Raw genomic sequence first — 22,805 nt, forward strand, 5'->3', positions numbered from 1 at the left:
TGCGAGAAAGGCGAATGGCTTCAGCATCAACAAAAAATTTCAGGAAAATACAAGGCGGAGCACTTTCGGGCTCTTTGTAGTAAATCATTGAAAATTGTCGCTATCAGATTTTTTCCAAACAAGTTTTCTTGCGACGTGGCCATTATTCAAGGGTTTGATCAAAATCGTGACAGTGAATTGCGAGGAGGTAATAAACAAAACGATGGAGAAAGAATAGAGAGAGAGAGAGAAAGTGAAATCAGTAACGTTAGAATGGAATAACACGATACGGTCGTCGATGGCAGAAAACGGTTATCCTTTTTCTCGTTCACTCGCGTATACATATATGTACGTTATTATTATTATTATTTTAATCGTACATATGCATAGTACACTGATCAGCATGCAATCATGTGCACACGTACCCGAAAAAAGGCTGTGCGCGAGAATATATCGAAACAACGTGAAGTGCGCTGCGGCTATTTCGATATAGCGACTGGTTGTTTGCCAGCGAGGATCGTTCGAGAAACCCTTGAAAGATCAAATTATAGCATCGAACGAAGCCTGGCTAGAATACTCAAAATGAAAAACTGCTTTCAAAACTTATAATAAAAACGTCTGAAACTTGATTGATTTTCGCTCGACAATGCGAAACTGTGTATTTATTCTTTTAATATAGAAAAAATCCTATTTACATTGTATTAACCTTAGAATAGTACATTGCGTATAAGTATATTATTCATGTTACTCCTGAACGTCTTGTCTACGTTCACGTCTTCGAAAGAGACTTCTACGGAAGTGAGAATAGCGCATAGAATCTGCGCATATCACCGGACGCAGAGTCTGGTACAGGTTGTCCTGTGACTTTTGTTTTGCATAAAGATTCATTCTTGATGTCTTTTCTTTTTAGTCTTGCTGATACGGCTGTTTCTCCAGGACGTGGATGTAGAAGGCTGGGCATTTGACCTTGTCCAAAGATTTGAAATCTCCATAGATGGTGTGCTTGGCTCTGTAGTGAAAAGCCTCTTCCAACATTTCACGAAAAACTTCGAATCTATGGGGATAATAAGATAATCTGAACTCGTTAACATTCTCGGGATCGGATGCGTCCAGATTTATCAGGTAATCCAGGGTAACTATGGCAGGCTTGCCAGATACATATAACACAGAGGTCTTGATATCGGTCATGTGATTACTCTGAAAATATAATTGAAAGCAAGTTGACAAATTTTTCTAATGAATTGGTTTATTTAATAATTTATCACTGACGAATATTGATTACTTACGTTATAATATATGCATTTAGAGGGCGTTTGCCCAGTTTCAATCATATAATCATAATTTCTATGATCAATCAGTAAAAGACCACCGGGTTTCACGCAACGTTCAAAATTCGAAAGTGCTTGTCTGAAATGAAAAACGTACTTAGCATCTGGTTCTCCTTGTTTTTAATTATATTTTATTAAAAAATATTTTCTGTATATTTACCTTTGTTCTCTTTGATCGCCAAAGGAGTCTGGCATGTGAGCAAAACTGTTGCCAAGGCATATAACTGCATCAAAACCATCCCCAATCAAGTGGCTAATGTCGCTCGGTAAAGTCAGCCAGTTTGCTTCCTCAATAACTGAAAATAGATTAAGAACTCAGTCGTATTTATGCTAAACTATTTGCAGCAAGAATCACAGAGCAAGATCTGTTCCAGAAACCCGCCCAGGACTGCAAATTATTATTCTTCGGTTGGCTATTTTGTAAATTGATTAACCGACCAAGAATAGACTGGATAGATATTGCAAGCCAGTTATTCAACCAGTATTATTTGGTTTATAGCATTTCTCCAATCACGTCTGAGTCACGGATCAATTCTGTTTAACGTTTTCTATCTTGTTCCCTTCTTTCTTTGTTCGCTTCATCGGCGCCTTCAGAGTTTTCGTCCCTGGTTATCGGAAATTCGATATAACAAAAAAAATTACTAGAGCCGTTCGCGTGTCCAGGAACTCTTTAACGGTTTTCATAAATCAAGAGAAAGTTATGATAATTCGTGATAAAATCGTCAGCATTTAGCACATCAACTGACCTTCCATGATAAGACGGATAACCTTCTAAAACTTTTTTTGTCTTCTTCTTGTCCTTGCGTGTACTGAAGCTTATCAGAGTATTGTGTCTTATCAATTAAAAATTTTCCAATACCACTTTCGCATGCAGTTTAAAAAAAATTTCATCAGGTTTACATACTCCAATTGTCATAAGCAGGTTCCTTTCTACGTTCCCATCTTGACTTCAAAGCGTACTTCAGCATTTTGTCAGAAGCATCAACACTGACGACCTCAAAACCCTCCTCCAGGAGCATCACGGAATCTATACCGGTACCGCAAGCTACATCAAGTATTCTGTGACATCCTCTCTCCCGTAGAAGACCCACTAGGAAGTCTTTGTAGTTTTGCGTACGTTGCTTCTTGTCTCCGATGAAGACTTCCCATATCTTGGCTGCTTTACCATCTGCGTACTGATCGCGAACACCTTCTGCTGCTGTTCCCAGGGAACGAGTACGAAACACAGAGTCCATCATGTTTTCACCTGAGAATTATAAAGCCTATGTAACAAAGATATGCTAATTACTTTCTTCTTGTAATCTCTGCCCTGTACTCTGGCCTATGTAATATTATATAAGACACTATCCAAATGGATCTTTACGAATTATATAATCAAAAGAAGAATAAGGTTCTTGATCGAAATTTATACTGGTTTTTTTTTTATTACGATTGGCAATACTGCTATTGATATATTGTCGTTGGACTGACAAGTTCTTTAAATGATAAATATTTAAAGGAATTTAACAGTAAAGATTATGTATACCCTTGTACTTAAAAGCTGCTTATCTTGAGGAATAATGAAGATGCTCAAAAATCTCGAGAGCTCGATGACAACTGACTTGATACCCCAGCAATCTCTGTTACTTATACCATGTTGAATTACATCATCTTTGTCCCCGCAAATCCTCCCAATCATCGGTGTCAGCGCTACCCTTGCGCTGGACATGATCCAATCATTCAAAGCATGATGAAACATTCTTCTGCGTTTTCTGATTTAGCTCAAATTTGTAGATTATAAAAGAGTAAAGCCGTGCACGCCGAGAAGATCTTGGATACGAAAATAATGTGTTGAAGATGAGTTTTTCTAGATGACAAATAGATAAATCTTATTAAATAAGATATCGACGAGATTACTTCTTGTATTGGCTATACAAAATAACACGGTGACAATCTCGAGAGATATGAAGGTTATGCTCAGGGGGTAATAGCTTTGTTATTTCATATTGTTTTTTTATTTTAAAAATATAATTATAGATCTTCGCCAAATTCTTTGACATTATGAGGTAAATATATACATATACATGTCTGTATTGACATTTCCACGATTATAAGAGACATTATGACAGTTGTTAAAGTGATAATAGTCGATATCAGTATTTAAAAAACTGTAAACGCTTTCTGATGCTGGACTTACATCAGCCATGGGGATAGTCGATAAAAAAAACTAGTAGGTGATAAAAACTGGATGATGACAATGCGGAACTTGTTGATCCAATATCATCTGTTGATGATGTTCCGCCAGGAGTAAAATGAAATACTCTGCAGATACATCAGATTTTTCGATATATATCGATATCGTTCGATATCCTCGAACTGCACACGACCATGACCATGATCATTGTACTTATATGCAAATGTTTTACGCGTGACAAAGAACGCTGCTGCTATTGTCATGATTAAAACAAGAGTAATAAAGTTATCAGGATAATTTTGCGCAATACGCAATACGAAGTCAACGTTAATAACAATAGATTAAGATATATTAATATCCGTCTACGTAGTGCTGCCACGATAGCCTCTCTTGTCAAGAATTTAAAGAATGCTTGGTTGATAAACTTTTGATCTTTGATAAGAACATGTGATTTTTTATTGTTTAAAAGTGAGAGAAAAAAACGTGCGTAAACGTGCTGTTTGTTTCATTGCATTTTTAAAAAAGTTACGGTTATTGCGCGATTCTTGACAAATATTTTTAATGAAATCTCGAAAATAGAATAATATCGGAAAAAGAGAGTGTACTCCTTAATTATTTTGGTAAGATTGTAAATATCTTATTATCAATCAATTGTAGGAAAGCTGTTGATTCTTGAACAAATATGTCTGGGGTTATGAATATTACGCAGCTCGTTGCGAAACACCTTGACTCTGTGTCTATTGTCAATGAAAACTGTAATGACGCTTTTCATTCTTTTCCCCTCGACGAGAAAAGAGAAGTATTTCTTTCAGTCACAAGTTTTCAAACAGGTGAACTACGAATAGTATGGAGATATTGTATGTACAGCATGTTTTGTTTAAAGAGACGAATGAACGTCATAGAGATGTTACTGTATTATATTTTACTTTTCTTACTTTGACATAATTTTCAGCACGATTGTTTTACGAATGTTTTATTGTTTACCAGTTCTGACGATGAGTATTGTTTGTCTGAGAGTACCAGTCACGCCATGTCGGTAAAATTGTTGTCATTTTTACGTAATCAGTGATAAGATATATGGATTTTTTGTAACTGTACAAAATCACTTGATATTCTTTTGGGGATATATAAATTTCAAGATTGGGATAAATTATTTCAACTATTACAATTGGCGTCGAACTTTTCGGTATATATTTATTATTAATTAACTTTATACTTATTTACATGGTGTTATATCATTGTACTCCGTGGGTAGATGCAATAGTACGGCAATTACATACTTGTTTTATGCCTTAAGATGGTTCGATGATTAGAGACATTTCAAGAGAAAACCAAATTTTATGTAGGTAGATGTTAGTTAAGAGTTTCATTTCGAACTATGCACAATTTGAATGAGATTTAGCGTACAGTTCTTGATATAGAAAAACGCAGTGTTCATTTACATTATATAAATATACTGGATACATAAATGGGAACATGAAAATTCAATATTTTTATTTTTTTAACGATAAATTTCCTATTAACGCTTTCATTGATTAATTTTTGAACTCAAAATCTTGAATCTTTTGTAGAGACTTTTTAATCTATGAATACCTATTACCATTATAATTATCATCATCGAACCGCCTTAAATGTCCAATAAGTCAAAGGCCTTAACTCGACGTTTAGAAATGCATTTGAGAAAGGTGACGAATGTTTTGTCTTTTTTTTAACAGCCACTCGGTACAGTCGTTACGTGGCAAGACTATGTTAAATTTTTCTATTACATTCTTTTTTTTTAAATTTTCATCACGATATCTTATATCAAAATGGAATGAATGTTGGCAGGATTATGTCGTATCGTTTTCTTTTCTTGTCTTCTGTTTGGTAGGATTATGCGCTAAGATCTTTGATAGTTTTTCTCAAGCTGCACACAAACTAGTGCTACTCGAGCGCTTTAAAATCTGAGTACAAATTCGTTATCATGAAACTTGATAAGATCCTGTACACGTATTAACATACCCATTGAAAAGCATATGGGTTTTTTCGCATGATTATCATTCTTATATCTTTTTTTAACGTTATTATATTCGTGAGTAAAATTTATATTGAAATCATCATTAATATAATCGATTCACAAGTAAAATAGAGGATCTAGGGGACTCTCTTGTATTGAGACCCATGTAAAGATGATCCTTTAATAAAACAGTTTACTCGTGGTTAAATTATTGTATAACTTAATATAAGATAGTCATTTAATACTTATCATTTTATAATTGAGCTGCCTTGATACTTTCACAGCTGGATATTAAAAAGGACCAGGAGAAACACAGAAAAGAATTCGATCAGTCTTTCCGACTTGTCAATTCATTATTTATCAGTCCCGGCATGTGTTAATTGTCACCAGTTAATCTGGTCAAGTCAATTTGAACTGCCTGTTATTATAATACTATTAAATAATATTCATATAAAGTACCGAGCGACATGTTTACAAAGTGAACTGCCTTTGGTGGATAATTAAACATTAACGTGTTTCGTATTATATCTAATGATAAATGAATCATAGAGAACTCCAATTGAAGTAAACATTGATATTGACTTTGTAACAGAATCTCAAATTGATATCATTTTTTTTTAACAAGCTGGATACAGAAACGTATACGATATTCGATTCTGAGTGATAAAATTATTATTTCATTTAAGTCACTTTCTGAATTCCTCATAGAATCGAAAATCGATTAGTAACGGATTAAATTTCAATATATACACCCTTTATATTTAAGAAAAAAATTCTTAATCTCAAGGCACTTGGGTACGAATTCCTTAGTTAATATTTTAATGCAGTGCACTATCGTCTACACACCTGCTAGCTCCTAATCACACTCGGTGCAAACATTCAAATTTAATGTATAGGTTAATGTCTTTGTGTCACAAATGGAATGTTAAGTCATAGTGACCGGATAAAGTACATGCCTCGAATTCTCGAGGTTTTTCACGCGGCATAATGTTTCTTCTTCTTTATAAATAAACGTAACCTCAATATAGATATCATATACTAACGATGATACTTTTTCCATGAAAACTGTGACTTTTTCATAACATCTCGTCAGCAATTGGTATGCCTTGCTCCTCTCATTAGCGGTATCAGGATGCTGGGACTCTGAGCTTGTCTCAGGAATGGATGCTGTAACAATTCTGCTGCTGTGGCTCTTTGGGCCGGGTCTCGAACCAGCATTCTCTCCAGGAAGCCCTGAAGTCGTGGACTAACCTGTAACGATATAGTCTATTAATCAAATCTTTAAAAATTTGTGAAATGTATGATTTATTAAAAGTGACAAGAGGATCTACCTTGTGAGAATTTTTCAGCTTTGGAGGAGGCATGTCTCTGATACGTCTCATGGCTTGAAGAGGAGGTTCATTAAAGAAAGGAGGTTCACCGTCTACCATTTCTATGATCATTATACCCAGTGACCAGATATCAACCTCAGGTCCATAGGGTAACCTATAACAAATGTAGCAATTAATAATTTTTATTCTGAATGGAATGATGTCAGTGAATAGTTTTAATATATCATACCTGGAAATCACTTCTGGGCTCATCCAATATGGTGTACCTACAAGAGATTTACGTTTTGGTAGTTCTTGAGAGACTTGAGCGCAAAAACCAAAGTCAGATAGTTTAACACGCCCGTCGGCTGTCAGTAGGATTGAATCTGATTTTATATCTCTGTGGATAACACCCTGAGAGTGCAAGTACGCCAATGGCTTAAGGCACTGTGAGCAGACTGTAGCAATCTGACTCTCATCCATGCGTGAATGTGTTACGATATCTGTCAAAGCTCCACCTTCCAAATACTCCATAACGACCCAAAGTTCATCATCTACTAAGAAACTATCATACATCTCTACTATGTTAGGATGATGATAATCCCTCATTATGACAACCTCGTTAAAAAGTAGTTCTCGTCTCTGCTGTTTTCTCAAGTCCATCTTCTTCACGGCTACCTGACGATTCGTACTCTTATCCGTAGCTATGCAAACTGTCCCTGTACTACCTTCACCGATCTTCAGGAAATTTTCAAGATTTTCTCTTGGATCACCACGACTTACCTAAAAATTATATCATTGGTATAATATGTAATATAAGTAAGATGGTAATTATTTAATGAAAATAATTAAATACTTACAACCATCTGAAGCGCTGCTCTAAATTGCTCATGTGTCAGTCTCTGTTCAGCACTTTGTTTGTTAGCATTGTTTGTTCCAGAAGCAGCGGCTAAGTTTCCTGAAGATACTGCGGCTTTCATGTTTTGGTTTTGATCCGGAGTTGAACTGACACCAGGAACTGTTGAGGTGACAACTGATTTTGAGAGATTATGCATAGATTGCGAGCTTTCTATTGGTTTTTGGAAGTGAGCGTGTAAATTCGGTGGGTTTTCGCTAATCCCATAGTTTTGAGAATGTTTGTTCACGTTGTGTGAGCTTAGTTGACTCAATGGGCGTTGAGAGGCTATTGAACCAACTGGTGAAACTTTGGGCTGCAGTTTATGTAGCAGCACGTTTTGTGCCATTTGATGATCTCGTGAAGAGGAGTCGATGTTAGGTACCTGGAATATTAGAGGAATACACGTCTTTTTTTCGTTACGCAAAATATGGTTCATTGGATATCTAAGTTATGCTTTAACAAGTATCAGATGAAAGCTATGAGTGCTATATACGATAGATTAGATTATCTATATTCCTGAAGATACTATTACTCACAGGTATATTCCCATTGAATTGACTCGACGATATGGCTGGTGGTGGATTCATCCTTTGGAAATCATGCTCTGATATCTGTGGGGTATTCGGATTTGATGTGGGGCCCTGTAGGTTGAGAATGGGGCTTAAGTTTTGGAAATTAAGAGACATGTTTTGTGCAGTCGAACCTAGGTGAGTCAAATTTGGCGAAGACTGCATGTTAGGATTGAGATTCTGCAAGTTAGGAATCAGGTTTTGGAGATTAGGATTTAAGCCAGGAGCCATATTTGGTGAATTCTGTCTTAGACTATCAGGATAGCCATGTGGTTTTCCAAATGTGGGATATGCCTGCATCTGGCCTGGACTGGAGGACATCTCTTGGCCTTCCGGCACAGATGGCGGAAGGTTTGAATTAGTTCTAAAAATTATAAAACATTGTATACTAAACTATTAGTAATATTTTTAATAGTTATATTACCTGTAGTCTCTTCTAAGTCTTGGTGGGCTTGATGATCGCAGCGAATTCGATCTGGCAACTGTGCTAGTCTTGGGAAGTTTATTCTCAGCAGTTTTCTCTCCCAATCTTGCAATTTTTGAATCATTATGACCTCTCACAATAGTCTTCAAATCAAGAATGTCTGTAGGTGTTATTTCACTGGGATCTACCAGAGGCAATGGCCGATTACTGGACTTGAGAATTTGATTATTCCCAACGATAGATGCCCATTGTAAAGGAAGTCCCACAAACTTCCCCTCACGCTTATCAAACCCTGTGTGTACTCTATGCTCAAAATTGGTAGGAGTAGAAATCTGTGGCTTCTTCTTTTTCTTGGCAAACATTTTCACTTTAAAATGTTTTCATAGACACTGTACAATTCCTGAAATAGAGACAGAGATCATAGAGATGACGTTACCTCATCCAAAGTCTTTGATACTTACAATCTCAACAGTTGTCTAAGAAAAACAGCTTCAACTTCAGACTTCAGCAGTCTTAAAATCTATACCACAGTAAGATCTGCAGGGCTATAAAATATCCTTAGCAAGAATCCTTACTGGTACAAGCAACACACTTTTCCACTGTATAAACGGATCGTCATATGCCCAGCATCCACATAATAGATCCGGTTCTCGGATACGGCCACGAGGTCAACATCATCGTGGTCAAAGAAGCGTTGGAAATTTGGGAAAAACGAAATGGGCCACAGGAAGCCAAGTGACAGCAACGCCTAGTTACCACAGCTATGCTACGAGTATGAATATTTAGGAGAGACGTTGGTTAATATATGAAACGCTGATTAAACAGTATGTATTCTTTCATACCACGACAGGATCAGGAACGAATGCTGTGCACAATATCGACGAAAATTCATCGAATTTACTCCCGAAATCACATCATAAATATGCCGTTCTTCGCTTCGACAGGTTGTTTGCGCTGTGGCGCCGCCACTCGATAGAGATTGAACCGTACCTGGCATTCAGTCTTTAGTCATTGCGCAGCCATTTCGAAGCCATATTCTTAAATATGCGCAGGGCGCTTATAATTTGATTGTTTCTTAGACATTTCGTTACCTTGGACACTTCATATTCCCATTAAATCAAAATCAATCAGAATTCATTGCTTGACTTCATGTTTGACAGAGCCACCTGCGTTATCCAGCTTCACTGTAAGCTTCTCGATAATGAGTTTATGGTATTTCCTGTGCTGTTTCCAGTTGCGCATTCTAATTGCCCTGGCACACTTTAGCTCAAATGATCAAATGCTGTCCACGTTCATATATTACTGTACTTGAAGATGATTGTATACTAATATAAAAATAATACTCATTTTAGAGTATCTTCTGTAACGATGATTTTTTTTAGGTGAAGTAAATCTTCTCTACATAATTTTGCACGAAACCTCTGCAAGTTCTGGGATGGCTGAAAAATCATATGTGAATCTAATTTATAATTAGTTAACAGGAACAAACATAACTTCTCTTCTACGCCTGTCTGTAGGCACTCCCGTATGCTTCCCGCAGTCGGCAGTTGAAATGAGTACAAGTTTTAAACCTTAAAATGAAAAAATGAGATTCACGGAATTGGCAGTTGATCAAAGCGTGGCATGATTGCGTGGTAGGAGCTCCAGTCATGGAGGCTCTCAAAGGGTAGCCGAATGAAGACTAAGAGATACGAAAGCAGGAAGTATAAAGCCTGCCATGGACCTAATAATAATACGGTATGTTATGGCGAAAGCTTTTCTTTCTGTTTCTCCTTCATAATAAACAAGAAGAGTTAATCTTTTTATTCCTTAGGAATATTGCCAATATTCCTTTCATTAATCAACTATTTATTTTATGCGAGTATTATCGTTTAATGATTTCAAATTGTATTGACTTATACATATATAATATAAAGTAGTACTGGCATTATTTTACGATTAAAAATACATCAGGTGTCATCACATTTTCAAACCTTATCAGAATGAATCACGATATGATCTTAATCCCATCATTATAATTGTATTACGGTGACTATATCTCAAACACATAAAATCAAGCCGATTCGTCATAAATAGAAATCACGTCGAATTTCCATGTCACTTTATAGTATCAGTCACTTCAGAACTTTACAATGCATCCAGCTTCTGTTATAGTGAGTGTATTTATTAGATTATTGAACATATCCCAAAGTGTTCAAAATGATTTTCGTGGCTTAGCAAGTCAAAAACTATGTTTAAATGAGTCTACAGATATTTTAGAGAAAATTAATCTTCGTGAAGAAATAAAGAAATGTTTGCTACATTTTCAAAGGGACAAATTGATCGACATGAATATCAATGCGAGTTTCATGTATCCGATATTGTTAAGAGACAATTTTTTACGCGCAGGAGAGTATAATTTCGTTTTCATGGACACTTTCAATTTCTCCGACGACATATCGCACTACGATGGAAATAAACGTGACAAATTTTTTTCTATCCAAATACGTCGCTATCATCCAAAGGACATTTTCAAAGTGGCAAATGATACTTTAAATTATTTTTGGACCGAATGGATAACGAGTGTCGTAGTTTTCATATGCTGCAATTCAAACAATGAAGTGGTGCTGTATAGTTACGCACCGTTTACACCGAGAGTATGCAAATCCGTTGAAATATACGAACTGAGTGACTGGACGAATGAAGAAATGTGTTTTCCGGATAAATATAAAAATTTTCATCAATGTCCAATACGTGTCCTTCACATGAATATAACCATTCCTATGCATTTATATGGAACCATTGAGGAAATAAGTGAAACTATGATATCACAGTATATGGCAACTGTGTTACGTTTGTTAAGCGATGCGCTCAATTTTCGTATCGATTGGGTAATGACTGAATATTCAAAAGTTGGATCGATATTAAAAAATGGCACAGCTACACTAAGGATGGCACTATTGATAAACAGAAGTGTCGACATTTCTGATGTGCAATCAAGATTTAGTATATACGAAACTAGCGTTTTGGAACGAACATCACTTTACTTCACGGGAGATTACAATTTTGTCATGAAGAATTTTGTAGAATCGTTTAACTGGAAGAATTTTATATATCCATTTTCAACCATCATGTGGTTCTCCATTATTTTATCTTGGATATTAACTGGTTTTATTGTTACGATATATAAGAGAGTCACGCCTGTGCCTAGATCTACTTATAGCCTGCTGAATCTCTGGTCCATGTTTCTTGGTATCTCATCCGTAAAAATGAATAACAATTCGTTTAAGTTACAAGTATCAATTTGGTTAGTCTACTCACTAATCATTACTAATGCCTACCAAGGAATTTTGGTTGGATTTCTAACAACACCAAGAAAGTACAATTTAATATACAGTCTCGAAGAACTCTTGGAATCTGGAATGCCATTTGGCGGTGATAAGATTACTTGTTGGTTCTTTCAAATGGATAATTCAACGATATCTAGACAATTATTGAAACGTTTTACAGTAGTGAGTAATAATGAGACCATGGAGAAGATTAGAAGTATATTGAACGGAGAAGAATTCGCTATTACTAAAAGCAGAGACTCAACCGAGTACATGAATACACACAATCCGGATACCAAACAGCTTCACATTATCCCAGAACCAATAGTACATTATACTTTACAGTATCAATTACCAAAAGGATCACCGTGGTTTTCCAATATAAATTTAGTCGTGTCACAATTGTTTGAATGTGGTATTACTGAAAAGATAAGACGTAATGTTTATGGGGATTCCAAATTCAAAAATATAAGAAGCAATAATTCACCCGTTGTATTAAAAATAGATCACATGTTTCCAGTATTTGTTCTTTACATAATTGGAATTTTATTTGCAATTGTTGTCTTTATCGTTGAGATAGCGCTTTTTTAAGTTGCCTGTAACATGTGGAATGTATAATTGTTAATAGATATAGAAACAGTAAATATCAATGTTTGAAATAAACATGGAGTTTTATAATAATAAATGGGTTGATCTACCAATATCTAAATTCAGTGGAATTACATTATACATTATCTTTTTGATGCGTTGATTAAGACATTTAATCTAAATCCCACAGTACGTTCAACTCGACTGTCAATAATTTATAATCATTTCTGAGTTATCAGTCGAAGCAGACAAGTCTATATAATAATGAATAATAATAAACTTGCATCACCTCATTTTGTTGTGGGTTCTATCGTCAAAGGTTTTCAACGAGGATCGAAAGAATTAGGAATTCCAACTGGTACCTAATTGGAGTGATATAATATAATTTAAGGTGTTATATAGAATTTATCAATTAATATATTTCATTTTATAGCAAATTTACCTCAAGAGGTGATCGATGCTTTACCTACTGAACTTGAATTAGGAGTTTATTATGGATGGGCTTCGTTGAATAAAAAGGATATTTATAAAATGGTTCTAAATGTTGGATGGAACCCATTTTATAATAATACAAAAAAATCTCTGGTAGGTAATATTGATATTGGATCATTTAAATATGTGAGAATTTCAGTTTATCTTATATCTACTTTATTACTAATGGCTAGAAACTTTGACATGTTATAATGTAACTTCTTAATAATTAGGAGGTACATATTCTCCATAAATTCCCCCATGATTTGTATGGCCAAGAAATCAGACTTGTTATTTTGGGTTACATAAGACCTGAGATGAATTTTTCCTGTGTTGGTGAGTAACTTGTAAATGATTTATTATATTATATTAACGAACAAGACAAATCTTCTTTCCTTAAGATGATCTGATAAGGGAAATAAAAAACGATATTTCTATCGCTGATAAAGAACTAGAAAAACAGGATGTTGGTGGTTATAAGCAAAATGTATTTCTTAAAGGAATAGAGCCTCAACATTTATAATAATTCAAACAACATTTAGAATATAATTTTACATATGTATTGAATTTGTATGCAAATCGACTATACCTGTCGATACTTGTGATTCTTATGTAAAATAATAATTCTGCAAAATATAATTCTAATCAATTTTATTTATCCAATATTATGCAACTCTGATTAATATGATCGATAGTAAATGACGGGCTTGTATTATAATTCTTAATAGAATTATCGCACCGGAGCCCCAACATGCACTGTTATGACAGAGAAGTTAAATTTATAATCCACCACTGATAGATTGTTTTTCTTGCTAATAATAGAAATCAAGACTCCTTAAAAGAGCAGGATACAGAAATTAGAAAAACAGTTCTGATTGAATTGAATGAGTGATTAAGTAGAAATTATGTACACGGTGGAGGTGGTGGTGGTGGTAGTGGAAGCCACGGCATACCTGGTTGTCCAGGAGGAAGTGCTGGTCGTGAATTCCACTGCATGCGAGGAAATCTCATTGGCGGGCATGAAAATGTATTTGGACTGCTTGAAGCATAGTATTCAAAACCAGAGCCAAATCGTGGTGACTGGTCATAAGCATCATCATTTTTGTACATAAGATTTTGCTGTTGGTTAAAGGAATACTGGACATCGTATTGACTCTGTTGAGTTCCCTGTGCTGAATTTGATGTATTCGCAGAAGTTTCTGTATTGCACTGTACTGGATAAGCGCTTTGCATAGAGTGCATTTGCATGGGTGTGGGATGTGGCCAAGTATTTTTTTGAAAAGTATGTTGTTGCGACCAAGGATTTCTTTGAAATGGCAGACGAGGCCATGAATTTTGGGGATAATGTGCACTTGATTGTCGGGGTTTTGGACCCCACTCAGTCATACCGTGATTATATGGTTGATTTCCATGGTCGTTATTCTGAGATTTCCAGTTGCTACTCCAAGGATGACCTGATTGCCAATCTGCATTCGAACCTGAAGATTAAGATTAATTCATATGATGAATAATTATATCATTATTTATTATAAATGAATTGTCTATTTTACGTTTTCGTTTTGATGGAACATCCGGTGTTTGCTTGTTAGTCTTTTCATTTTTCTGTTTTTTCAATTTTTCGTAATAAGCTCGTTCTTCCTCGTCATCCGAAAATTCTGGATGTTCATCATCCCCGCCAACATCGGTCCCTTTCATCCTGCAAAAAAATTATAAGTGACTCTTTTTCCATTGTAGTACTTATCAAGCAATCAAGTTTCAAGATTATTTATAGTTAAGAGTATCGATAGAACTCACTTTAGCAGATCATGTAGAAAGACTACAGTTGTGTATGGCGTGTTTGGACAGTAGTACACAGTCATGCCTACTTTTATGTCACATTCCTCAATATGTTTAGAACTGTTGAAACGTACACAGTAATGGGGTTCAGCTACCTGACCAAATACGTCAAACACTCGACCTAGTACTCTGCGTCCTCTATCCACAAATAGAACTGTGTCCAGATTAAGTGTGGGTTTTTCAGGTTTAGGACGAACTACTACTAATTGATCCACCATCCAACCAACCTTGAGAACAATATTTTAGATGTGTGAGAAAATGTTTAATGTAATTTTTGTCAATGTTTATGATTACAAAATTAAAACATTACCTCTCCCAATGGATCACAGAGAACTTCAGGTACACTGATTTTTAAATCTTCGATTGGTGGAAGATCATCCAGCTCACCCTTTTCATCTTTTATTTTGACAGACTTTGATTTTCTTGTTTTCTTATGTCTAATGGTAAAATTAGATAACATATGAATTAGTATTACTCAGAGATTGTATGTACTTGTATGAATTACTATTAGGTAGATATTATACCTGTTTGTGCTATCATCACTTTGTGATGCTGCGTCACCATCGCTATCTGCAGAACTTTCACTACTACTACTGCTACTACTACTAGAATCTTCTTCACTATCCATTTCATTTTCATCATCAGACGATGCTCGTTCCGTTACTCTATATTCCTTTATAGATTGCTTTTTGTCAACCAGAATATCTTTCTCGCATGGTTTACATGTGCCCATTGTCTTTTCTTCTGACTCAGATTCAGAATCTGAATTTTCATAAGCTATTGCCAAAGCTCCAAGAGATGATACTTTAGTATCAATAGCAATTTGTTGAACTGAAATATATGAATGCTATAATAGTATAACTTAAAACAACATATAAAGATTATATAACTAAACCCATCATGTATTGCTTCTAAAAGAAACCTTTTGCATTTGCTGACTTATCAGCAATATGTAATGGTTGTACATTGGTGTTATCATCTGTAGAACCATGATTCTTCATTACAGTTGGTAATTCCCTTTGCTCCAAGCTAAACTTATCTTCTGTATTATTACAACCATTAAAAATTTGATTATCACTACTCTCTGAATGTTTTTCAACATTAGTATCATGGTTTATCGCAACATTTGGTAACACGTTACTTTTCAAAATACCATCATCTATTTCCATTGTATCCACAGCATCTTTTGTCATCTCAGAATTTGTCTCCACTATACAATTTTGTACAAATTCTGTATTTGTAACAGTTTCAACTTCAGATATAGGTTTTTCAAAAACCATATGAGCTTCAGTACTTGACTGGCAAGTTTCATTCTTTAAGGTTACGTCATGCTGGACAATCTTCTCAAGTTCATTTACAATACTTTGTTCACTAGCCATTTCGACAGTTTAAAGCTTCATTCATTAAGTAATAAGAAATAATTATTAATAAAAAATCCTATTGAAGTTTAATCGTTTGTATCACAATTTCTAGCATTGATTTCACGTTTTCTTTCTTTGATACATTATTTATAAGCAGTACCCCTTGTTGACATTAAATCACTGCGTTATTATAACTAACGAAATAAGTATTATTCATACTGACATTTCTCGAATTATAAATGTTTAAGATCTTTTTAAAAGAACACGTGCAACGTCCATCCGCCGCATAACACCAACCACGTGTTAACCTGCAATACTTTAGAATGCCGCCACTCTTCTTTCAGAAAATGGCGCTGATTCTGATCATTTGTACCTGGCCAAATAAAATAGGGAAAAAATGTAGGGCATAGAGAATATAAGGAATTTTCAAAATACCACGCTTAAAGAAATAGACATGTATTTTTCTTTGACACTTTGAAAGTGTCAACAATAAGCGTATTATAAAATTATTATATTATCTATGTACAATTAATACTTCACAAACGTGAAAATTGAAATTGTCTCCAGATAATTTCTGAACTGTTGATAAATTAAATTAATTTATGTCTACCTAATCTCTTGTAACTATATTGACTATTGTATGTATAATCTTTTTTCCATTCTGGTGATTAAGAAGATTCAATAAAGGATCTTGCATTTTCTGCTCTAATAATTTAACTAATTCGATTCTCATGCGTTGTAACAATTGTGCCACCTGAAACAAGGGAGAAAACAGAAATTCTAAAATCAAATATACATTGCTTATATTGTACGTAATGTTAAGTTCTTAATTCTTACCCTGTGTGATTCTACCCTGAACATAATCCAACCATCTCCTAGCGATAGAATAACAGTACCATTGTGCAATTCAATGTTAATACCGTATCCTGAAAACAGGATTAACGATAACATAGGCACCATGGATATTTCCCTGATAAAAATTCTACTAGTCTTGATCTTCTCTTGAAAGACAAGATAAGGACTGGGAAAATGTCCCACTGAGAAATTCACTGAAGATGGATGAATATTAACGAAGCCATCATTTTTCGTCTGGAATCTAAGCTCCTCTGGTTTGGGTTGTCTAGGAATAGCACCAGACGACTGTATTTGGAAGGATTTCTCAGGCGTGAAAACTTTTACGACATTCGGATACAGTGCGGCGCACAAGAGACCCTGTAGTAGCTTAAAATTTTCGTTGTTCACATTTAATTCGAAACCTGTCGTTTCGAGAATTTTATCTGATCCCATTTGGCGTTTCCTGACATCAGCAGGTACAAAACCAATTGACACTAGTAACTCTAGAAATTGGTGTTTTATATCAGCCAGAGTGTGCAAGGTTCTCACTGACAAGAAATTTTCATTGGCAAATACTTGACCAGCATAGAAACTATGAGAGCATGTTTCCAACCATTTCTGAAATATCATATCCATTATTTCATTACGTATACATTATTGTAAATTTACAATTATTTACCCTATACGCCTTGAGGATGGTCAATTGATCCGAGTTGGCGGTTGCGAATTCCTTTTTTTTCTTGTCGACTTCGTGTTTTTTATCAAAAGGTGCGACGAACGGACTTTTATGTGAAAGACAGGCTGCTATTGTCAGTGCCGAATCCACACAACAAAAAATAGAACCGAACAATATTAATTTCCCAATTCGTACGTCGACTGGTAATGTTGCTAAATGATGACCCAAGGGAGTCAATACACATTCAGGATCGAACGCTCCCACATCTTGGAGTCGCTTTATAGCGTCAGTAACACTTTCCTTAGAAGGAGGTTCCAGAACTTTATCTGTAAGTGGAATAATAATAATTATTATAACATAGAATATAATAAATTTGATCTATAAGGGACACATAATTATACAATACAAACCTAAAATATCATGAAGATTTACTTTCTTTCCTTTGTGCATAATTTGAATACGGAGCAGTAAGGGTTCTAAAGGAATTCTTAATATTTCAGGTATCGGTTGAGCTAAGAAGTGATGCTTGAATCTAGAATACATTACTTTTAATTATGCTCTTATTTTATTATTCTGAATTGGAAACACAATATAATAGTTAAAGTATTAAACCTATGAGATGTATAAAGATGTATGCTAACACCAGGCATTACGCGACCTGCACGTCCTTTCCTTTGCATAGCATTGGCACGAGATACCCAGCACATTTCTAAACTCTCCATATTCTGATTAGAATTGAATCGAGTTTCCTTCATTTTGCCAGTATCAACGACAAATACGCAATCGTCTATTGTTACAGAAGTTTCTGATATGTTTGTACTCAACACAATTTTTCTAACACCCTCTTTCATTTTTCTGAAAACTAAGCTCTGCTCCTCGCTGGACAAAGTGGAATGTAATGGTACCACAACGAATTTTCCAGCTTTTGGTGATAAAATTTTATTGTCACATAAGGAATCCCTTAGTGCAATAATCTCTGCAAAACCAGGTAAAAATACCTGAAAATTTATATTGTTACTGTAGGTCGATTCGTAACAGAAATGTTACATATGGTACTATAATATTTTACCAGAATTGAGCCTGTTTTAGGATATTCATGATCCCCATTAACAATCCACTCCAAGGTCTTTTCCAACAAATCAAAATTAATTTTTTCATGGTCCATTACGTAAAGATTTTTATATGTACGCCTAGAGTACCCTTCATATCGTCCAAAAAGTTGGGCTAAGGTCAAGTTGTCATCGACAACATTATCTCTTGGTACGACACTGGATAAACTCTCAACATCTGCAGACTCCAAATCAATTTCTAGTTGCTCCCAGCCGCCTTTAACTTTACGTGTATATTTTGAATTCTCTTCAAGAACAAAATTCGTTCTTTCAAGGATATCCTCCAGAAAGATTTGTTCGACAGGGAATGTTCTACCAGGAATATCTAGTACGGGAACATTTCCAAAGTAAGTTGAAAACGCATCAGCTTTGAGAGTAGCACTCATTAAAATAATTTTCAAATCTGGCCTCTTAGGCAGCAATTGTTTTAACAACATGAGCAAAAAGTCACTGTAATAAAATAACATTAATAAAATGTAATCAATAATCAAACACTATAATTTGAAAGTACTATCTTCTTTGGTATATTAGTACCTTTCAGCACTACGTTCATGAACTTCGTCCACTATGATGTGAGTGACTGATTTTAGTTGTGGATCACTTGAGAACCTTTGTAAAAGTATACCTGTCGTACAAAAAGTCAATCTTGTCCAATTGGACATTTTGTTTTCCAGACGGATTTGATAGCCAATTGTATTTCCTATACGCTCATCTCTTTCTGCTGCAACTCTCTCAGAAACACCTATTGCACTTATTCTGCGTGGTTGAGTACAAATTATTTCTACATGAGATTTTGATTCCTCGTATCTGTTTACTATCCAGTTATCCAATATAAATTGGGGAACCTGTAATATATTATCGTGAAATCTTATACGCAGTATAAGAATAAGTTTCAATTACCTGAGTACTTTTGCCGCATCCGGTTTCACCGGATATTATAGTGACTGGGTTTTCATCTATTATTTCTAATATTGCATTCATACGTGACCAAGCTGGCAACTTTCTTCGCACCTCCTTCATTTTTAGATATCTTGAATTTCTTTGCTTTTCCATAAACTTTTGTTGAATCTCATCATCTTGTTTCACTATTTCTTGCCAAGGAATATTGTTACGATCTCGACGACGCGTAGAGCCCTTCTCATAATGTGTAGGAGCGTCATTGCTATCATCCTCCGACGATTTCGGAAATAGAGGATCATCCTTGTCTATAAACTGCTCTTTATTTTCCTCCAAGTATGATTTTATGTCGTACTCATTTTCCAAGAGTGAGATTAATGAGAATATTGATGGAGTTCCATCAATGCAGAGTTGCTGTGCCTCATCATAAAGCCTTCGTGCTATTCTAAGGCATTCTATTTTCGGATACGTTGTTTCATTTTTAGAGAAATAAAGGTATGGTGGTTCATAAGGATACATGCAACCTGTTTAAAATGATAATTTAAAAGTTAATAATCAAACCAACAAATCTCTTATATACAAATTTAGTCACTTACCTTCAGGGAATCTTATTTCCAATGTAAAATATGGATCTTCTCTAATTGGTTCTGGTTTTACTGGTTCTGGTTGTTGATGTAGAAATTTACATTTTGGCCCAAATCGACATTTACCGTGTAAAAACAATCTGCATAGCTCTTTATTTTCCTTCTTAGGTTTTTGCATGGTCTTAGTCTCTTGTTTTTTTAATAAGTAATTTAACTTTAGCTTAATTATCCAAATTTGGTTTTTTATCTTCTCAGTGAACATATCTCCATAAATTGACTCCAAAGCTAATTTTTCGTCGTCTCTTCTTTCCAATATTTCGTTGTAATCCAAATCACTCAAATCTTCCCTCTTAGGAAGTTCATCAGTTCCATAATATTTACTAAATAATATTTCTAATGCATTTCCCATATGACCGCTTGCATGCATCAAAGCTTCTATACAATGCGAAGAATGGAAGCTGTAACAGTGGAAATGTCAATAGTAATGGTTTTAGAAAACAAAATATAAAATACTATTATTTAGAGAAAATACAGTACAATACTACAAAACCTGTAGGTTTCTAGTTTGGATGTTGCAAATTGTCTTGTTATTTGCTCTTGAGTTTTTGGTGTTGTATCCTTGGATGAATAATCCAAAACTCCTTTTATTACTAAATTACCCCTTTCCATCCAATATTGCTTGCCCAAATTAGATTTTTTATTTTCAAACTCAGTGATATCAGTCATTTTGAAGCTCTAACAAAATCAAAAATCTTATTAACATCATCGTGTTAGTCTTTACTTAATTTACATTGCAATATACGTATCAATCATATTTTAATATATCATAGTTGTACATACAGATCCATAAATATGTTTCAATGTTTCATAAAGTTGTTTCTCAGATTCCTCTGCTATTCTGAGAGTTTGCATTTCAACCTTAAGATTCATTGAAGGTCGTGGAGAACTTTCTGGCTTAGAAACATCTTTAGTTGGTTTCACGATAGTATTCCTTGCAGATGAGCTAAACAAAAATTATATTTAACTGCTGTTTTAAATACAAAATCAAATAATATATGACACTGAATTCTTTATTTCTTACATATTACTTTTAGGTCCTTTTTTCTGTTCTAAAACGACATCTTCCATCAATTGGGCACTAAGGTGATCCATTTTTAATAGATATCTTATCTTTACAAAGACGAATAATATATTTTCTATTAAACTGTAATGTAATAACGTCCTTTCTAAAAGGTTAGTGCCTACAAGCTGTTTTTGCCTCACGATCTTGTATACAGGTCTAGGCACTTCCCTATCTTCTCCATGTTGTAGATCGTAACCGTAACGTGGACAATTTTGTCCGCAAGCGCTAGTGTCGAGAATGCACGCATGCGCATCCGTAAATTCAGTGCAACCTCTTATCGCTGATTCAAAAGGAAAGTTACACACAAAAAACCGATGCGATGCTAATTAAATAAAATTTAACAATCTAATTTTAAAGTTAGACAAATAAAGAATTGATGATTTAAAAAAGTGAAGTTAAATGGACCAATTCACCTAAAAGTCATGAAAATTAAATGATGCTATAACTGCGTATATACTGAAAACTTTTAACTTGATGAAAATACCTCTGGACAAGTACAAAAAGTGAAATATCTGCAGAAGTAGAATTTTTTTCGTAGCTAAGTTCAATAGTATAAATATTTTCTCTCTTTTGCACTTGTTGAATTTATGTTGCATCACTATATGAAATTGGTTCCACAAGGTCCAATACTCTTTGTAAAAAGAAGACTTTCTCCGGTTTGAGTGTAGGAATTTTTAATGAAAAATCTTTTACAGAGGATATACTAATGTATACAGTCAATTTTTGCTTGTATCGTAACTTTTTTACTGAATTTATTTGTAACTCCTGTGAGATTTTCAAACGCAAATTTCTACCATTGTGATTCAAGCAGGCACGATGCACTTTTTGGTCATTCTTGCTTCTTTCAATTCCAATCACGGTATATATTACACATTACGAACAAAGCTGCAGAAGAAGCTGCATAGAGAATTAAAAAAATTTGCGATTGTGAACAACAGCTAAATATATCGCATTTCAAGAATCCATTGAATTTTTTCCCAGATCAACCGGCTATTGCAAATCCTGGCTCCTGCACATTATCTCATCGAAAATCGTGGCTGACATGAACAATCACAATGATAATAGTGGATAAATGATCACAAAAACATTTTTAAGTGTTCCTTACAACATGTATAATTAAATTTTTAAAATTCATTCTCGTGTTTTTGCCTTAACCAGAGATGGGTAGGGAGAATGCCAATGAGTCAATGACTGACACCCGGTATAAATCCATGCGTCTCATGGAGCTCACGAATATCACGTATAGTATTATTATACATATATATATATATATATATATGTACTCGACCAATCCAAAACGTGAGACTGATTCGAGGGCCCTCCGCTTAGGTGGCGTGTCCA

At 34.8% G+C, this 22,805-nt stretch overlaps 6 protein-coding genes across 8 annotated transcripts; 2 read left to right on the forward strand and 4 right to left on the reverse strand.

The window, feature by feature from the left end:
• Positions 1 to 604: 604 nt before the first annotated feature.
• LOC107264219 (glycine N-methyltransferase) lies at positions 605 to 2,978 on the reverse strand. Its single transcript, XM_015732237.2, has 5 exons — positions 2,833 to 2,978; positions 2,212 to 2,553; positions 1,468 to 1,603; positions 1,266 to 1,386; positions 605 to 1,176 (listed from the first exon to the last, which is right to left on the reverse strand). The coding sequence occupies exons 2-5, from the start codon at positions 2,543 to 2,545 to the stop codon at positions 886 to 888; spliced, it is 882 nt and encodes a 293-aa protein (XP_015587723.1). The 5' UTR covers positions 2,546 to 2,553; positions 2,833 to 2,978; the 3' UTR covers positions 605 to 885.
• Positions 2,979 to 4,657: 1,679 nt separating this feature from the next.
• LOC107264215 (serine/threonine-protein kinase PAK mbt) lies at positions 4,658 to 9,664 on the reverse strand. 2 transcript variants are annotated; one of them, XM_015732233.2, is made up of 8 exons: positions 9,520 to 9,664; positions 9,139 to 9,443; positions 8,678 to 9,077; positions 8,221 to 8,617; positions 7,647 to 8,066; positions 7,037 to 7,569; positions 6,808 to 6,961; positions 4,658 to 6,727 (listed from the first exon to the last, which is right to left on the reverse strand). In XM_015732233.2, exons 3-8 carry the CDS (start codon positions 9,037 to 9,039, stop codon positions 6,566 to 6,568), a joined length of 2,028 nt encoding a protein of 675 aa, XP_015587719.1. In that variant the 5' UTR covers positions 9,040 to 9,077; positions 9,139 to 9,443; positions 9,520 to 9,664; the 3' UTR covers positions 4,658 to 6,565. The 2 variants fall into 2 exon arrangements, with proteins under 2 accessions (XP_015587719.1, XP_015587718.1); XM_015732232.2 differs by having other exon boundaries at positions 6,566 to 6,727; positions 9,139 to 9,438; positions 9,520 to 9,642.
• A 756-nt stretch (positions 9,665 to 10,420) lies between these two features.
• Positions 10,421 to 12,704, forward strand: LOC107264218. Its single transcript, XM_025081535.1, has 2 exons — positions 10,421 to 12,091; positions 12,167 to 12,704. The coding sequence occupies exons 1-2, from the start codon at positions 10,810 to 10,812 to the stop codon at positions 12,574 to 12,576; spliced, it is 1,692 nt and encodes a 563-aa protein (XP_024937303.1). The 5' UTR covers positions 10,421 to 10,809; the 3' UTR covers positions 12,577 to 12,704.
• A 7-nt stretch (positions 12,705 to 12,711) lies between these two features.
• On the forward strand, positions 12,712 to 13,698 carry LOC107264220 (riboflavin kinase-like). The gene is made up of 4 exons (XM_015732239.2): positions 12,712 to 12,931; positions 13,007 to 13,158; positions 13,278 to 13,380; positions 13,446 to 13,698. The coding sequence occupies exons 1-4, from the start codon at positions 12,838 to 12,840 to the stop codon at positions 13,565 to 13,567; spliced, it is 471 nt and encodes a 156-aa protein (XP_015587725.1). The 5' UTR covers positions 12,712 to 12,837; the 3' UTR covers positions 13,568 to 13,698.
• Positions 13,679 to 16,645, reverse strand: LOC107264216 (H/ACA ribonucleoprotein complex non-core subunit NAF1). Its single transcript, XM_015732234.2, has 6 exons — positions 15,803 to 16,645; positions 15,405 to 15,711; positions 15,191 to 15,317; positions 14,839 to 15,107; positions 14,595 to 14,740; positions 13,679 to 14,522 (listed from the first exon to the last, which is right to left on the reverse strand). The coding sequence occupies exons 1-6, from the start codon at positions 16,257 to 16,259 to the stop codon at positions 13,948 to 13,950; spliced, it is 1,881 nt and encodes a 626-aa protein (XP_015587720.1). The 5' UTR covers positions 16,260 to 16,645; the 3' UTR covers positions 13,679 to 13,947.
• A 62-nt stretch (positions 16,646 to 16,707) lies between these two features.
• Positions 16,708 to 22,638, reverse strand: LOC107264214 (putative ATP-dependent RNA helicase DHX57). Of its 2 annotated transcripts, none has more exons than XM_025081533.1 (13): positions 22,620 to 22,638; positions 21,423 to 21,511; positions 21,182 to 21,344; positions 20,892 to 21,076; positions 20,354 to 20,799; positions 19,761 to 20,281; positions 19,395 to 19,705; positions 18,821 to 19,310; positions 18,364 to 18,749; positions 18,162 to 18,283; positions 17,755 to 18,077; positions 17,079 to 17,693; positions 16,708 to 16,995 (listed from the first exon to the last, which is right to left on the reverse strand). In XM_025081533.1, the coding sequence occupies exons 2-13, from the start codon at positions 21,491 to 21,493 to the stop codon at positions 16,852 to 16,854; spliced, it is 3,777 nt and encodes a 1,258-aa protein (XP_024937301.1). In that variant the 5' UTR covers positions 21,494 to 21,511; positions 22,620 to 22,638; the 3' UTR covers positions 16,708 to 16,851. The 2 variants fall into 2 exon arrangements, with proteins under 2 accessions (XP_024937301.1, XP_024937300.1); XM_025081532.1 differs by lacking the exon at positions 22,620 to 22,638 and adding an exon at positions 21,587 to 22,222.
• Between the last annotated feature and the right edge of the window lie 167 nt (positions 22,639 to 22,805).

The sequence above is a fragment of the Cephus cinctus genome, unplaced genomic scaffold (genome assembly GCF_000341935.2).
Source record: "Cephus cinctus unplaced genomic scaffold, Ccin1 Ccin1_scaffold0168, whole genome shotgun sequence".
Taxonomy (NCBI): Eukaryota; Metazoa; Arthropoda; class Insecta; order Hymenoptera; family Cephidae; genus Cephus; species Cephus cinctus.

Excerpts from the sequence above, each read along its gene's own strand:
- LOC107264220 (XM_015732239.2), top strand. The coding sequence starts at position 12,838 with ATGAATAATAATAAACTTGCATCACCTCATTTTGTTGTGGGTTCTATC. Across the intron at positions 12,932-13,006 it reads AGAATTAGGAATTCCAACTG|CAAATTTACCTCAAGAGGTG; the intron begins GTACCTAATTGG and ends TTCATTTTATAG. Across the intron at positions 13,381-13,445 it reads GATGAATTTTTCCTGTGTTG|ATGATCTGATAAGGGAAATA; the intron begins GTGAGTAACTTG and ends TCTTTCCTTAAG.
- LOC107264214 (XM_025081533.1), bottom strand. The coding sequence starts at position 21,493 with ATGGATCACCTTAGTGCCCAATTGATGGAAGATGTCGTTTTAGAACAG. Across the intron at positions 21,077-21,181 it reads TGAAACATATTTATGGATCT|AGCTTCAAAATGACTGATAT; the intron begins GTATGTACAACT and ends TGATTTTGTTAG. Across the intron at positions 18,750-18,820 it reads CTAAAACAGGCTCAATTCTG|GTATTTTTACCTGGTTTTGC; the intron begins GTAAAATATTAT and ends ATAAATTTTCAG.
- LOC107264215 (XM_015732233.2), bottom strand. The coding sequence starts at position 9,039 with ATGTTTGCCAAGAAAAAGAAGAAGCCACAGATTTCTACTCCTACCAAT. Across the intron at positions 7,570-7,646 it reads GAGCAGCGCTTCAGATGGTT|GTAAGTCGTGGTGATCCAAG; the intron begins GTAAGTATTTAA and ends TATAATTTTTAG. Across the intron at positions 6,962-7,036 it reads AGCCCAGAAGTGATTTCCAG|GTTACCCTATGGACCTGAGG; the intron begins GTATGATATATT and ends CATTTGTTATAG.
- LOC107264218 (XM_025081535.1), top strand. The coding sequence starts at position 10,810 with ATGCATCCAGCTTCTGTTATAGTGAGTGTATTTATTAGATTATTGAAC. Across the intron at positions 12,092-12,166 it reads ATCTGGAATGCCATTTGGCG|TAGTGAGTAATAATGAGACC; the intron begins GTGATAAGATTA and ends AACGTTTTACAG.
- LOC107264219 (XM_015732237.2), bottom strand. The coding sequence starts at position 2,545 with ATGATGGACTCTGTGTTTCGTACTCGTTCCCTGGGAACAGCAGCAGAA. Across the intron at positions 1,604-2,211 it reads ACCTGCTTATGACAATTGGA|TTATTGAGGAAGCAAACTGG; the intron begins GTATGTAAACCT and ends ATCTATTTTCAG. Across the intron at positions 1,387-1,467 it reads GGCGATCAAAGAGAACAAAG|ACAAGCACTTTCGAATTTTG; the intron begins GTAAATATACAG and ends TTTTCATTTCAG.
- LOC107264216 (XM_015732234.2), bottom strand. The coding sequence starts at position 16,259 with ATGGCTAGTGAACAAAGTATTGTAAATGAACTTGAGAAGATTGTCCAG. Across the intron at positions 14,741-14,838 it reads TTTCTACATGATCTGCTAAA|GATGAAAGGGACCGATGTTG; the intron begins GTGAGTTCTATC and ends ATTTTTTTGCAG. Across the intron at positions 14,523-14,594 it reads TGTTCCATCAAAACGAAAAC|GTTCGAATGCAGATTGGCAA; the intron begins GTAAAATAGACA and ends CTTAATCTTCAG.